The sequence below is a fragment of the Dysidea avara genome, chromosome 10 (genome assembly GCF_963678975.1).
Source record: "Dysidea avara chromosome 10, odDysAvar1.4, whole genome shotgun sequence".
Taxonomy (NCBI): domain Eukaryota; kingdom Metazoa; phylum Porifera; class Demospongiae; order Dictyoceratida; family Dysideidae; genus Dysidea; species Dysidea avara.
Genome location: NC_089281.1, coordinates 26375811 through 26390164, shown reverse-complemented (window position 1 = coordinate 26390164; position 14354 = coordinate 26375811). Strand labels below are relative to the sequence as shown.

The window sequence follows — 14354 nt, the reverse complement described above, 5'->3', positions numbered from 1 at the left end:
GTAAGTTTTTCAGTTCATTAATAAGATTTTAGATGTTATATACACAACTACATGGTTAAAAAAAATTAGTCGCCCCCAGGGTCTTGACATTCCCTCCTCAAAATGTTAATGATAGCAACATCCTAGTTCTTCATAGGTTGAACATTTCTCGGTCTCTTTTCTTTCCATTCTCTACGTAGTCGTTTCAAAAATGATATTTCATCTCTATTGGTTATCCCATAGCTACAATAGATCAATGATGAAACCAGTAGCAGTTATCAATGACAACATTACCTGGTCAATTTTACACTATCATCTGCTAACTTTTGTTTATCATAAACTAACCAATAAGTCTTCCATACATACCTCCTGTAAACAACAAAACATGACTACTAATTACCAGATTTATAGCAGTACAATTTTGTTTTGAATGAAGAAATGTACAAGCTTTAATAGTCAATTCTGCTCCTCAGCATTGGTCAGAGAAATGGTAGAATGGAAATCATATGTGACCCGTTGAGTGAAAAAAAACCAAACTTCCATTTTATGACTTTTTGTTGCCTAGATGGAAAAACCAATGGATTGTTAAAAGTTTCAACCTTTCCTGGAAAGTGCTTTTGGAGTTATAGCAAGAAGCAAAACAATCGATTTGTACAGTGCCTACACAGAAAAAAATCCAAGTGCTCGTTTAATTGATCATAAGTCTCAACTGCAACAGGCTACAGAGTTGGACTTGTGTAATTCTATGCACCACATGAACTGGGGTATTCGTCAAGGCATAGTTTTTGGCCTACATACAACATGTTATCAAGCAAGAAGGCTGTTCAAGCTTAAAAGCAGCAACATTAAAGTTACATTTTACCACAATATAAACAAACACATATTTGCTCCACGGTACAGAAACAAAACAAAGATATTCCTACTCTCCATGAAGAGGCGAAACTGTTGGTATATTAGATATTCCAATTCAACTCTTCTTTCACTGTTTACTGAGGTGTTAAAAAATTGCATTAAATTATTTATGTAGCAAGTGTTTTTACTTCAATGGCATTTATCTCTAAAACAGAATTACTGTATACAAACAAGTTGGGTTTTCGCTGAGCGGGTCACATATATACTCTTATAGAATGGTCAAATACTATAATAGAGCAGTCGTGTGCATCAAACGATGGAGCCACATAAATAATATACAATTCGTATATTATCTATGATAATAATATTGTAAAGTTATAACATTTTAAATTAGATTCTAAAACTGCTCTTCGTACTATTTAGAAGTTTTAGGGGGAGTATGTTCCCAGCATAGATAATAGACATCCTGACACCCTGTTGTAAAAATTAAAGATTTTTGCTTTCTGCTTAAAACTTGCTCTCATGAATGTATTCTAGCTGTACCAAGCTTGTGCAGTGCAGTATCTGAAACACAATTCACTAACACTCACCAGCTTATAAAAGGTGTTCCACCAGCTTATAAAAGGTGTTCCACCCTCCTTAACATGTTTCCTGATAACATAACGTTGAATGGCCTTCTTTAGGTCCCCTACTGTGGCGCCTTGTAGAACAACTATAGCTGTACAACTCTATTATATTAATGCAAATGGCTAGCACACTCACGTAATATACTATCATCAAATCTCCTCAAGTATAACGTGATCGCTTTACCCTGTTCTAAATGGAGCACGTCTTGCAGCTCTTCAACGCTGATATCCACGTCAAGATCGGACAATATTGGGTCACTGAGTAACTCCTGTATGCCATTCTTAACCAGTAGCATCGCATCACAGTGTGACAAGGGTTTGTCTTTATCCTCCGCACAATCATCAACTACTGTACTACTCTGCTCAGCCCGTGGTTCTGTCATTAAGCCATCGATCGTCTCCAACACCGAGACAATTCGATTGTGGTATTGAGTACAAATAATTAGTTATGTGTTACGCAGAGAAGCTAAATGCTCGTTGTAGTTGGGACGTGATACAAGGTGATATAGCATCGATTGTAGAAACAAGGAGTAGGTATAATCTATGATGTAGTGTGTGTGTGTGTGTGTGTGTGTGTGTGTGTGTGTGTGTGTGTGTGTGTGTGTGTGTGTGTGTGTGTGTGTGTGTGTGTGTGTGTGTGTGTGTGTGTGTGTGTGTGTGTGTGTGTGTGTGTGTGTGTGTGTGTGTGTGTGTGTGTGTGTGTGTGTGTGTGTGTGTGTGTGTGTGTGTGTGTGTGTGTGTGTGTGTGTGTGTGTGTGTGTGTGTGTGTGTGTGTGTGTGTGTGTGTGTGTGTGTGTGTGTGTGTGTGTGTGTGTGTGTGTGTGTGTGTGTGTGTGTGTGTGTGTGTGTGTGTGTGTGTGTGTGTGTGTGTGTGTGTGTGTGTGTGTGTGTGTGTGTGTGTGTGTGTGTGTGTGTGTGTGTGTGTGTGTGTGTGTGTGTGTGTGTGTGTGTGTGTGTGTGTGTGTGTGTGTGTGTGTGTGTGTGTGTTTTGGTGTATACAGTATGTATTTAGTATGGTGTTCCTGTATCCAGAAGTAGTACAAGCTTGTTTCCCAATTATAGTATTGGAGCCCTACTTGACCCAGACATCAAGTCAGACAGCAGGGTGATCTTACAACAACCTCAGGATAGCTGCTCACCTTGTCAGCTACACTTGGACACTACACAACTATCAGGATATTACCTACATAGTGTGGCAGTTACTAGTGAGGCCAGAAACATGGAGGTGTATGATGATAGTGGAGAGTATCTTGGAACTGCTGGACGTAGTGTAGTGGTGAATACAGGGTAAGAGGCTAGGCTAGCTGTGACTGTTTGTGTGTTCCAGTAAATATATTGTTTGCTTGGCAAGTTTTTTGCACATATTTATAGGCAGTGGTGTATGGGATAGGGGCTTCAATGAGATGTTGAAATTGTAAAGCTGTATTTCTCGTGGTGTACTAAATAGAACAATCAATAATCTAATAGTACAGTCAGTTAATTTGACAGGTATAGAATATCTGCCTGAGCTTCATTGTGAATACTAACAAATTTGAATCACCTATTATTTAATCACAGCCACCAGGAGACATTGTTCTGCTGTTCATTTGACACAGATGACGATCTTGTGACCAGTAAACTGTCTCTAAAGGTGTGTTGGATTTGTTATTGTTATTGCTATTATTTTATGTTGTTGCTATAGTTACTGTCACTACGAGGTAAAGATCAGTTTGTTATCACATCATTGTCAGTTGGTCTAATGGAGAACTATGGAGGAGGAGGAGGAGGAGAGAGTACTGGAGAGAAAGAAATGTAATCTTAAACATGTGTATTATTAGTTTGGTGGAGTATACACTTCTAAACCTTCATTGCCCATATATAGTAACTTGTAAGTACAGCAACTGCACTGGTACCTGTTAGGGGTGGAGCTGGCAAATATACAAAATGCCAGTGAAGGAGCAGAATCCGTATAGATTTTTATTATATTTTATCTATTCATAGGCAATAGTACACTCAATTTTAGAGTTGTGAGGTATCCATCCAAATGTCATATTTCCATTTCAGTGCATGCATAATGTGTACATTCAGATGGAGTGGTACTGATTTTACTAAGTGGTTAATTGTTATCTACCATATTGTAATGCAGCGACTGTTCTATTAGAGTACTTAATTGACTGTTTTGTTAGACCAAGTATTTATAAAGTCTCCCTGGCTAAGGAAGTAGCTAAATCTGCCCTGCAGCTCTTATGTACAATAGCTACAGTGGAACCTGTTTTTATAATGAGGACACCTGCATAATCTGGACACTTGGTAATGATCCCAAAATATCCCATAAACTGACCTGGAAAATCATGACACCTTGATCATCAGATAGTCCCAAGGTGTCCTTACAGGTTTCACTGTATATGACAATTTACACGTGCTAGATCCACTATTTACCTATAGGACAAGAAATGTGAACTTGTGGAGCCTCAAACTAACTGGGACCTGTATACTAGAAGTGGCCACCTTTAGTGAGGTGGTCTCAGTAAAGAGGTGAACTCCAACTGGTAATTACGTTTCTGGTCCTTTAAGATTTAGATGCAGGTGGGCAGAATTCAGTACAACAAAGTAATAGTGATGTGACTGCTCAATTAGAGTAATTTTATGATTTACAGACTGTTCTAGTATCAATCCATACCATGCACACATTTCTTGTAGGTTTTCACTTAAATTGCTCATGAAATGTAAATTGATGTGGGAAGTACATAATTACCTATTGGAGTGACCCATCACTGTACTGCACTTCCTATATCCCACAGCCCTACTACTCATATCTACCAACCCTTGTTATACACACTTGTCATTTACTATTTACCATATTCTATAGGAGCAGACAATGGTCCACTCAGCTGATACAACAGTCACTACATGACCTTTCTCCATTCCTACACACTTTAGTAAACAGCCTTCATGATCAACCTCACCACCAACCTGCAGCAGGAACGCAGGACTCCAGTGAGATGCCTTGTGATATGATGAAACTCTTTACCATTTTGAAGGGAGCTAGACAAGCTAAAGAAGAAACAAAAAGGAAAGCACATGAACTCATAGTACAAGAAGCTAAACCTGAGCTTGAAGAAACAGTCGAGGAAGCCACTCCTGTTACCCAGGAGGAAACATGTAATGATTCTTTAGGTGAACTGGAAGTGAAACTAAAACAATTTGTTGTGGACCAATTGAGCAAACTGGAAGAGAAAATTGAAGCCAAACTGAACGAATTATTAGAGAGAGTTGAGAATTTAGAGTTGAATAGTATTTCACAATAGTGATAATTATAAATCAATCTTTCGTTTTTTGTATGAAATTATTAGTGGTTTCCCAGTAAATAAAACGTTTACGAAATGTCAACTGAGGCAGAGCAGAAAAAGGAGCTCACTTGGAAGCAGAAGAAGGAGCTTGAAGAGGCAAGGAAGGCTGGTACCGCCCCAGCCGAAGTTGATGAGGAGGGGAAGTAAGATTCTATGCTTCTATGAACACATGTAAACCTGGGTACAGGCTTGGCAGGGTAAACGCTGATCTCTCAATATGAAACTCTGCCCCAGAACACTTTGGAGAGTGGTCAGAAAAACGTAGGCTAGAGTAAAACTATTAGTAGGAAGTAAATCAAGTTTTAAATAAAATTACTTATCAACCTTGACCCTAGTACATGGTGCGGTGGTAGGTACATTTAACTAGTCACACACAGAGTGAAAGAGTCTGATTACAGCCACAATATGCACCTTTGCCAGTCTTCATGTCATACAACTGAAATATATCAAGGGGGTGTCACTCAGGCTCTTGCTGTAGAACGATCTGTGACAAAATTATATGTAACTCACAAGAAGTAAGGATCTTCAAGATGTTTCAAAGCTCCAACAGGCATTTCGCCATAATTGTAATGATGTAATGATTTTTCTCTCCCAGCTGTTGGTAGCACGCACCAAGAAAATATTATACTAGGTTATAAGCGCAGGTGTGTATTGGAAAATAGAGAAATGAGCAGAGGTGACAAGAATTGCTCAAGTCACAGGTCAAAGACGATAAACCATGCAAGTCAAAGGTCAAGGTGAAATTTTCCCTGGTCAAGACTTTGATCACGGTTGCAGATCTACCTGCAGTGTGTGCCGACGTGACACCCCCTTGCATATTGACAGGCAACAGATACAGCATCCTTCTATACCTCCTTGATGAGTTTGTTATATCAACTCTACCTCCAGTATAAACATCGTACTGTAACTGGAAATTGTTATCACACACCTTGAAATTGCATTTCATTTGCACAAGTGTTTAATGCGACCATCATCACTAGCTATAGACTGTCACGCTTCGCATGCTATGCCACACTAACATTTAACATCAATGGCATAATGTGCTGTGCTGTCAGTTTCATATGTTACAACTGGTTTATGAAGTATCATCCTTCACCACTGTACCAAGTTCCATTTCATGCAATGGCAATTATTAGGCCACATTAGTAGTATATAATTAGATGGATAGATGACTCACGTTTACGTCTATTCTAAAATGAAAAATTACTTAGTTGCTGCATTCAGCCACCAACAGTATGCAAAAATCATTGAGGAAAACAGTAGTGACACGAGCTGGGATGAGTGAGAACCTAATAATTAAGTTTATATGATCTTACCAAAAAAGCCTGACAATTAAAACATTTTTTTTGTCAAAATGTGCTATATAGTTTACCGATTGTGATGGATGTTCCGTTTATGAAAATTTTACTCGTGAAATGTTGTTAGTTATTTAGTACAGGTATTAGTGATTTGTGAGATCAGCCATTAGCAAAAAAATTTACCCTCGAAAATAGAATAATTTACTGTGTGGTAGTTAATTATCCCTCACATGTTAATGTGTCTTATCTTACTACAAAGGGACATCAACCCTCATATACCACAGTACATCTCACAGGCACCATGGTATGTCAGTAACAACAGGTGAGCTAGTTTGAGTAGTGTGGTGTGTGTAACTGTGTGACTGCTAGACCGTCACTGAAACATCAACGTGTTCAAGAGGACAAGAAGAAATCTTTCAACACCATCGCTGATTGGTACAAGAAAGGTGTTAATGAAAAGGCACGAGCTACGAAGTTTCGCAAGGGAGCATGCACCAATTGTGGAGCCATGACTCACAAGGCTAAGAATTGTCTGGATGTTAGTTATGTTATCAAGACATAATGTGTAAAGACATTGTAGTATATACTATTGATGTGGGACCTGCATAATGTGGGCATATTGGGCTATTAAGAGTGTCCTGTTTATCAAGATATCCTGATTGTTCAGGTCAGTTTATGTACTAAGGCATAGGTAGTGGAAATGATAGGGATGGAGTTGTGGCCTCCCCTCACCTTTACTGACCTGACCAATGCTTGTAAAAATGGAAATACTCTAATAGAACAGTCAATCGCATTTGTATCTTGAACGTCACCACCTGCTTACAAAACATTCTAGTTATTTTAATAGGTAGTGCAATGATACCAGTATAGTCCAGCTCTCTATTAAATACTATAAGTAGCTATTAGTAATCTACCTGCAGCAATACAGTAAAATAAATCTGTGCTCTGTGTAATTTTCATTGCCAAAATTTCTCCTCTCCCACTCTTTAACTTGCTCCACTTCCCTTTTGTACTAAGGGATACTTTATGGCCTTACTAAGTATCTGGATTATACAGGTGTCCACATTAATAGTTCACAGGTTATAGTATTACACTACACAACTATATTATTGGCTATTATTGATTATGTAGAGACCCCGCAAGTTGGGTGCCAAGTACACTGGTCAAGACATACGGCCGGACGAACACCTTCAGCCAAACCTGGACTTTGACTATGATGGTAAGAGGGATCGATGGAATGGTTATAACCCAGACTGGCACCAAGAAATCGTTGATGAGTACTCCCGAGTGGAAGATGTAAGTGTGTCTACTGTTCAACTATATGGCTTATATTTTAAAACCAAAGTGACAGCCCAGGACGTAGAAGATATGGAGTCTATGTTAAAATTTCTGTTCAGGGATATATAGTACTAGGGTATTTAAAGAGTGAATGTGCAGAGGTCCTCGAATTATACTACAGTAACTTGCAGAGGAATAATCAAGGTAGCTGCCATGATAAAAATGACCACTTGAGGAGAATTCATACTACTAAAGAGTGAGATGCTCAAGCATGCCTTAAGTCACTGGCTATACTCTTGTGTGACCGATTGTTTGTTAGTGGACATGGCTAAGATACAGAGTAAATAGACTTGTTTACATTCCCTGGCATTTTGATCTTGCAAAACACTTAGTGTAATCCTGTGATGCATTAGTGTGTGTCATGTTATGCAATTAAATATGGTGCATTGTGTATCTGTAATGCTAGCTCTGTAGTGGCTGCTACAAGTGGTCTACATATGCCACTACATGTATAATATGTGACCAACCATTAATATCCTGATTGTGTAGGTTTCTATGACCCAATGAATCCTCAACTTGTCACAAAATCTCTAAACACGTTACACCTGCTTTGATAGGCTCTTATTGAGGTTCAACAAACTGATTTGTCAAATTCATAAACTTAAGTAGTAGAGTAGAACCTCAATTATCTGAATATTAATTAACTCACTATTCAAACATTAGTCAGTGACTGTTTTATTAGAGTATAATTTGTCCACTGGTTTATATACTGGGATCAGCATTGGAGGTGCACACAATCAAAATACTCTAATAGAGCAGTCACCTAACCACTCTAATAGAAAATTCAGCAGATAAAGAATAGTTGGTACTGCTATGGAATTTATCCATAACTGTCTGCACCTAAAGATGTGTTTATGTTCAGTTGAAGTTTTTGTCTAAATTAACACACACTTCATTTATCCAAACAACCCTGGCACAGAAGTGTTCAGATAATGGAGGTCCCAACTATGTCACCTTCACTAAGTGTCTGGATTATGTAGTTGTACTAATTTACAGATAACTTATTGCCAATACTTAACACAAATACCATTTCCTAAAGGCTAAGAGAAAGCTGAAGGCAGAGAGACTACAGGATGAGCTAATCAGTGGTACAGTAGCAAAGCCAAGCAGTGATCATGAAGATAGCAGTGAAGATGAAGACAAATATGCTGATGAGATTGATATGCCCGGAACAAAATTTGACTCAAAAAGGTAACCATGAACAAATCATATCTTCATGGTAATCATCATTGTGATTACAGGAGGACGACAGTGAGAAATTTAAGAATCAGAGAGGACACAGCGAAGGTTTTTGATTGGTTGTATTCACAGTGTTGGGGATAATGCGTTACATAAGTAACGCGTTATGTAATAATTATTACTTTTGTGGTAACGAAGTAATATAATGAAATATGCTGTAAAAACGGTAATATAACTCAAGTTACTTTACTTGCAAATGTAACGTGTTGCCTAAGTAATGAAGTTACTGTAACGAGTTTAATATTACGACTTTAAGTAATAGTACTGTATATTAGGGATCATGGAGATTAGGGTTTTCCTAGCCAAAAAAATTCACACAAAAACCAGCTTCACAACTCCATCCTGGCACCTTGGCAGTATTGGTTAGGTATAACCAAGCCCAAAAACGCCTTCAGTACGATCCTAAAGGCTTCCAATAAATTGTTACAAAATTTTCAAAAAAAAATTATTCAATGGAATTTTCTACTGACTAACTGCCTGATTTTTTCACCGTTTGGCGTTGCTTTGTCCCGAGACGTGCCTTTTGGCATACCGCAGTACGTACAATGCATGCATCATACCTTTGTCCTCCTGTGTGTCCTATTTCTTTTTGCTGACAGCCCAAGGTTTTGATTTGCGGTAGCGCGATGCATGGCTTCCCTACAGTATGTTTGCAAACGGGAATCGTCCGTATTTTCCGTGGTGACTGGATTGATTGCAACATAGATAGTATATTGTACTATAGATAGTGTACACTGTTCTTCGTTTGTGATGCTTTGTAACGGGCTGAACATAAGCCGCTGCACTTTCGAGGCAGTAATTGATAGTTGGTGGCGTGCGAATCGTCATATTTATGTGGTAATTGGATTGTTGCGGAGGCACTTCTTGACGTCTTCCTCTACTGTTTTTTGTCTATCGCTGTGTAATGGGCTGAACGTAGCTGAAAGCGAAGTGTAGTGACCACTGCACTTTCGAAACAATATTTTTTAATTTTATTAAAGCTTTATGAAGGTCTGTAGGACACTAGACACAAAGACATTAGTTACATAAGGTGTGTTTGAAAAGTTGCAGGAAGGAGAAAAAATCCATGACTGGACCTAGGTAGCCTCGAACCTGCAGCCATCCGATTTATGCTTGAACGCTCACAGGAGTCTACCAGGCAGTCAAGATGTTTTCTCCTTGTTATTTTCATGTAATTATATCCATAGGAATTCTAGAGAGTGACTCATTATCTCTAAGTACCCCAAGTAGAACCAAATGGACACTAGTTAATTTATTAGTTTGATAGCTGGGGCGCGCATTCAGGCGAAAACATTAATTCTGGTGCCATCCTTTCTTTTGATGCGGTAGATGCGTGGGTTCACCAGTCATAGTAATGTTTCAAAAAAAGTAAACAAACAAGTTTAAGGAAAAAATTTAAGTTCGATTAGGGATCATAGAAAAAAAAAGTAGGGAAACAAGGGAGGTCGCCTACACCTAGTGAACATGGTATAGACTGAATTAGGGATTAAATGTTCACTAGTGTATCTGCAGGTGTAGGCGACCTCCCTTGTTTCCCTCCTTTTTTTCTATGATCCCTAATCGAACATGAAATTCTTAATAAACTTGTATTGTTAGTAATCCACTGAGTAACACCTAGCCACTATGAAGTAACGAAGCCTACTGAATGAAGCTTATTCACCAGCTTCTTGCTTATAACCAAGATTTGCACATTGTCCTACAACGCAATCATGTATCGTGATAAAGTGGTAGTTTCACATGTGACAGCTTAAGGCTGTGGACACAAAGTAATATAATATGTAATATTACTTTATTATATGGGTAATATGTAACTGTAACTAAATAGTTCAGTTGTAAATAATATGTAACGAGTTATATTTAAAAAGTAACTGTCCCAACACTGTGTATTCATGATGGAGATGTTGTATTATGTTGTTACCATATATAGTATTTGTACAACCTTGATGCTAATGGACCATACTATGATCCCAAGACACGTTCAATGAGGGGAAACCCCTTTGGTCATATGAACAAGAATCCTGCAGAGTATGCCACTATATTGTGTTATGGTAACTATTGTTACTATGGTTACTGATATCTTAGGGTACCATTTGCTGGTGAGAACTTTGTCAGACATAGTGGGGATGTGCAGGATTTCGCTCACCAACAAAGTCAGTTATATTGTGGTTAAAACACATCCATTTATTGTCTATTGCTACAGTGTTTGCATGGGAGGCATACGAGCATGGCACTGATGTGCACACACTTGCAGACCCTACCAAGTTAGAACTGATGCACAAACAGTTTAAAGAGAAAAAGAAAAACTTCAAATCCGACCAACAGCTGAGTATTCTAGAGAAGGTAATGATTAATATAACATCATTTGGTTACTGTTACTATGTTACTACAGTATGGTGGAGAGGAACATTTAGATGCTCCCCCTAAGGAGTTATTATTAGCACAGACGGTATGATATAATGGGGGTGTGGCAGGTGATGACATCGTCGTTATTATTACAGGAGAATTACATAGAGTATGCCAGATCAGGTACAGTGATCAAGGGACAAGAGAGAGCTCCAGTCAAATCCAAGTATCTGGAGGATGTGTACACTAACAATCATACAGTATGGATCATGTGATGTTAATTCTCTAGTGATGTGGTTACACACAAATGTCTAATAGAGCAGTCAGGAATACTACTAAACATTTAATATGCATTTGAGAGTGATAATGAGTGTCTGTCCCTGAATGCAGTACTCAATTTGTCTCACTTGAGTTTTTGTGCGTTTGCCCTTGTTCTATAGTAAATAATATTAACTGCATGACTTTGTTACCTACCTGTACATGTGAGTGTATTGTTCCCATCCTCTAGTCAGTATGGGGCTCATATTGGGAGGCAGGTCAGTGGGGGTATGCTTGTTGTCACTCGATGGTGAAGGGATCGTATTGTACTGGTGAGACTGGTAAACTGGCCAGAAAGGTATGCAACCAATCAATTCACTGTATATGTGACCACTCCCCTTGTGTAGGCTCACAATCCGTCATCACTGATGTCACTGAAGGAAAGCGGTGACCATGACAACCAAGTGAAATCCTTGATGGAGGTGTGATGTGGGTGTGTTGTATGTGTTAATACTTGTTACCGTAGGAACATGCTGAGAAACAGGTGAAGAAGAGTAAGAAGGAGAGAAGGGAAGAAGAAAGGACAAAAGCTGAACAAGAAGAGCTAGCAAAACAAGAGAGACTGACTAAGGTGTGTTTGCATATTGTGTGTGTGTGTGTGGTGTTTGTGTTCGCATGTGCGTGCATGTGTGTGGCGTAACTGTGTATCCAGCTTGTATATTTTACCTACCTGTGAATTTTCTTTATTTCCAAAAGTTCCCCCCTGAAAAAACTAACTTGCTACATGGTACTGCTTCCCTTTTGTTGCAATGAGGCATTAATTTTCCCTATCCTTGAGCAGCATATTTAGATGCCGCAAACTTATTTAAGCGCTTACACTCAGTAGATACCTGTAACTTCACAATAGGACGCCTATTAACGCAATCTTGGGTTGATTAATAGCATTCAAGCAATGCTTGAGACCACACCTCTTAATCTATTTACTTGATCACGATGATACACCCCATTATTATTGGTCTTGCTGTATTCATAATACCAGCACAATGAAAATATGCTACACCCCTAGTGGGTAAAAGGCTGACTCGAGATACTTTAATACAGCAGTCACCCTAATAGAACAGTCACATGTGTGTATAGCTACATGGTATATATGACAAAAAAACCAGTATATTAAAACTAATTTTTTTGTTATATGTAGGGATTTTTCCATCGAGCTATGCTGTAATACCATCATTCATCTCTTGTTTCACTAGTTTTTATCTCTTGGATCCCTACTTCATTTTTAAATTAACAATTTTTAATTACTAAAAGTACACAAAAAAATTTGGAATTTTCAACTAGAGTAGGGACCATATAGCACATCGATAAAAAGCACTGAAACAAGCTGGAGTAGTCCATGATATTAAATCATAGTAAAACAACAAGAAGTGTTGTATCTCTACTGTGCTCAAGATACCATAATGGAAATGCACAGTAGGGATATAACACTTCTTATTGTTATACTGTGATTTAATATCGTGCACTACTCCAACTTGTTTCAGTACTTTCTATTGATGTGCTATGGTCCCTACTCTAGTTGAAAATTCCAAATTTTTTTGTGTACTTGTTTGTTGACTTTTTTTGTAATATATTGGTGAGCCTACGCATACTGCGAAATAAATGGCGCCGCACACCCCAGCTTTATCAATTATCATCTGAAAAGTGAAGTATCCATTACGCTTCGTTGTCAGCTATGTTCAACCCGTTACACAGTAGTACAAAACAAGAACTGTTTGAAAAGCACTTCTGCAATCAAAGTAGCCACTATGAAAAATATGGACAATTTCCATTACGAAGGGAAGCCATCAAATGCTACCACCAAATGAACATTTTTCGCTATCAGCAAAGATGAATGGGACACAAAGGAGGACACTGGTAAGTCCATGAAGAATGTATTGTACGTACTGCAGTATGCCAAAAGGCACCTGTCGGGTTGAAGCGACGTTGAACAGTGAAAAATCAAGCCCGTAGTCTTAACCAATATCAAGAGTTACACTTATCTGAAGGCATCAGTCTGTTACTTACTCAGTCAGTCAGTCAGTCAGTCAGTCACTAGAAAATTCTTTCAACAAGTTGCTACAGAACTTTTTAAAAAATTATTTAACGGGAAGTGTTTGTGATCTAAGAATAAAAGTCTCCTTCACATGAAGCTTCAAACAGTCATTACATCAGTGTCACTAATGCATGGGTGCAGAGCACAATTTGCTGGAAATTTATTTTATGTAGATCACATGGCAAACTGTACATAAACACCTATATGCCATCACCTGACATAATTCCTTTGTGAACAAGTATTACACTTACTAATTGTGTTGATAAACTGTTCAGCATAAGGTAATTATACCAAACCTTTTTTTCCCTTCAAATCTCTACCATTTCCCACTGGCAAGGTGTGTTTGGGCCTACATCTTGGTATTAGATTTCTGCACATTCTTTTGGCAAAATAGTATTGATATGTTTGGCTTCACACTATTCTGCAATTGTTGGATGATCTGGGCTGAGCTATTTGGCTTCAGGTTACTCTGACTGCTCTATTGGAGTATATCGATTGTTTCATTTATAACTGACTGGTTTCCATAAATCATAACTGACTGGTTTCCAATCAGCCTAGAATAGTGCCTGATTGTTAAGCTACTAGCATAATCCTCTTAAGGGGATACTTTAAAATATGGACACCTTGATAATAAGGATATATTGACCATTGTCCCATTTGTAATAATGGACACACATTTAGACCCCTCACACCCAAGGGATAAGTCAGTTATATGAACACTTTATTATGGTCACAGTATTATGGTCACAGTAGACTGATCACATGATATTTGGTTAAGATGTGATGTTACATTGCAGGCATTAGCAGCGATGGAGAAGGAAGAGAAATCTCATGTTGAACTGGATGAGCGTAAGAGATCCTACCATTCTATGAAGGCTGACCATGGCAAGGCTCCTACTGAGGAAGAAATGGAGGCTTATTACATGAAGAAAAGAAGAACAGATGACCCTATGGCAGATTTCATTAAATAATGTAAATAATGAATACCACTGTAATATAC

The 14354-nt window shown here is 38.3% G+C and overlaps 3 protein-coding genes across 4 annotated transcripts; 2 read left to right on the top strand and 1 right to left on the bottom strand.

Annotated features, from left to right (window-relative positions):
• Position 1: 1 nt before the first annotated feature.
• LOC136268001 (U11/U12 small nuclear ribonucleoprotein 25 kDa protein-like) lies at positions 2 to 1906 on the bottom strand. The gene is made up of 4 exons (XM_066063223.1): positions 1594 to 1906; positions 1444 to 1549; positions 274 to 348; positions 2 to 222 (listed from the first exon to the last, which is right to left on the bottom strand). The coding sequence occupies exons 1-4, from the start codon at positions 1838 to 1840 to the stop codon at positions 123 to 125; spliced, it is 528 nt and encodes a 175-aa protein (XP_065919295.1). The 5' UTR covers positions 1841 to 1906; the 3' UTR covers positions 2 to 122.
• LOC136267996 (uncharacterized) lies at positions 1617 to 4782 on the top strand. 2 transcript variants are annotated; one of them, XM_066063219.1, is made up of 5 exons: positions 1617 to 1987; positions 2520 to 2744; positions 3015 to 3087; positions 3139 to 3248; positions 4306 to 4782. In XM_066063219.1, the coding sequence occupies exons 2-5, from the start codon at positions 2677 to 2679 to the stop codon at positions 4742 to 4744; spliced, it is 690 nt and encodes a 229-aa protein (XP_065919291.1). In that variant the 5' UTR covers positions 1617 to 1987; positions 2520 to 2676; the 3' UTR covers positions 4745 to 4782. The 2 variants fall into 2 exon arrangements, with proteins under 2 accessions (XP_065919291.1, XP_065919290.1); XM_066063218.1 differs by having other exon boundaries at positions 1617 to 1991.
• Positions 4759 to 14351, top strand: LOC136267988 (pre-mRNA-splicing factor SLU7-like). Its single transcript, XM_066063209.1, has 15 exons — positions 4759 to 4929; positions 6344 to 6406; positions 6454 to 6622; positions 7216 to 7380; positions 8462 to 8613; positions 8664 to 8709; positions 10589 to 10686; positions 10744 to 10811; positions 10862 to 11001; positions 11051 to 11107; positions 11160 to 11264; positions 11513 to 11620; positions 11670 to 11744; positions 11789 to 11893; positions 14152 to 14351. Exons 1-15 carry the CDS (start codon positions 4820 to 4822, stop codon positions 14323 to 14325), a joined length of 1635 nt encoding a protein of 544 aa, XP_065919281.1. The 5' UTR covers positions 4759 to 4819; the 3' UTR covers positions 14326 to 14351.
• The last annotated feature ends 3 nt before the right edge of the window (positions 14352 to 14354 follow it).

Coding starts and splice junctions, on each gene's coding strand:
- LOC136268001 (XM_066063223.1), bottom strand. CDS start 1,840: ATGACAGAACCACGGGCTGAGCAGAGTAGTACAGTAGTTGATGATTGT. Junction 1,550..1,593: donor ATTTGATGATAGTATATTAC/GTGAGTGTGCTA, acceptor AGAGTTGTACAG/CTATAGTTGTTCTACAAGGC. Junction 349..1,443: donor GGAACACCTTTTATAAGCTG/GTGGAACACCTT, acceptor TGTTGTTTACAG/GAGGTATGTATGGAAGACTT.
- LOC136267996 (XM_066063218.1), top strand. CDS start 1,906: ATGTGTTACGCAGAGAAGCTAAATGCTCGTTGTAGTTGGGACGTGATA. Junction 1,992..2,519: donor ATTGTAGAAACAAGGAGTAG/GTATAATCTATG, acceptor TCCCAATTATAG/TATTGGAGCCCTACTTGACC. Junction 2,745..3,014: donor AGTGTAGTGGTGAATACAGG/GTAAGAGGCTAG, acceptor ATTTAATCACAG/CCACCAGGAGACATTGTTCT.
- LOC136267988 (XM_066063209.1), top strand. CDS start 4,820: ATGTCAACTGAGGCAGAGCAGAAAAAGGAGCTCACTTGGAAGCAGAAG. Junction 7,381..8,461: donor AGTACTCCCGAGTGGAAGAT/GTAAGTGTGTCT, acceptor CATTTCCTAAAG/GCTAAGAGAAAGCTGAAGGC. Junction 8,710..10,588: donor TCAGAGAGGACACAGCGAAG/GTTTTTGATTGG, acceptor TACCATATATAG/TATTTGTACAACCTTGATGC.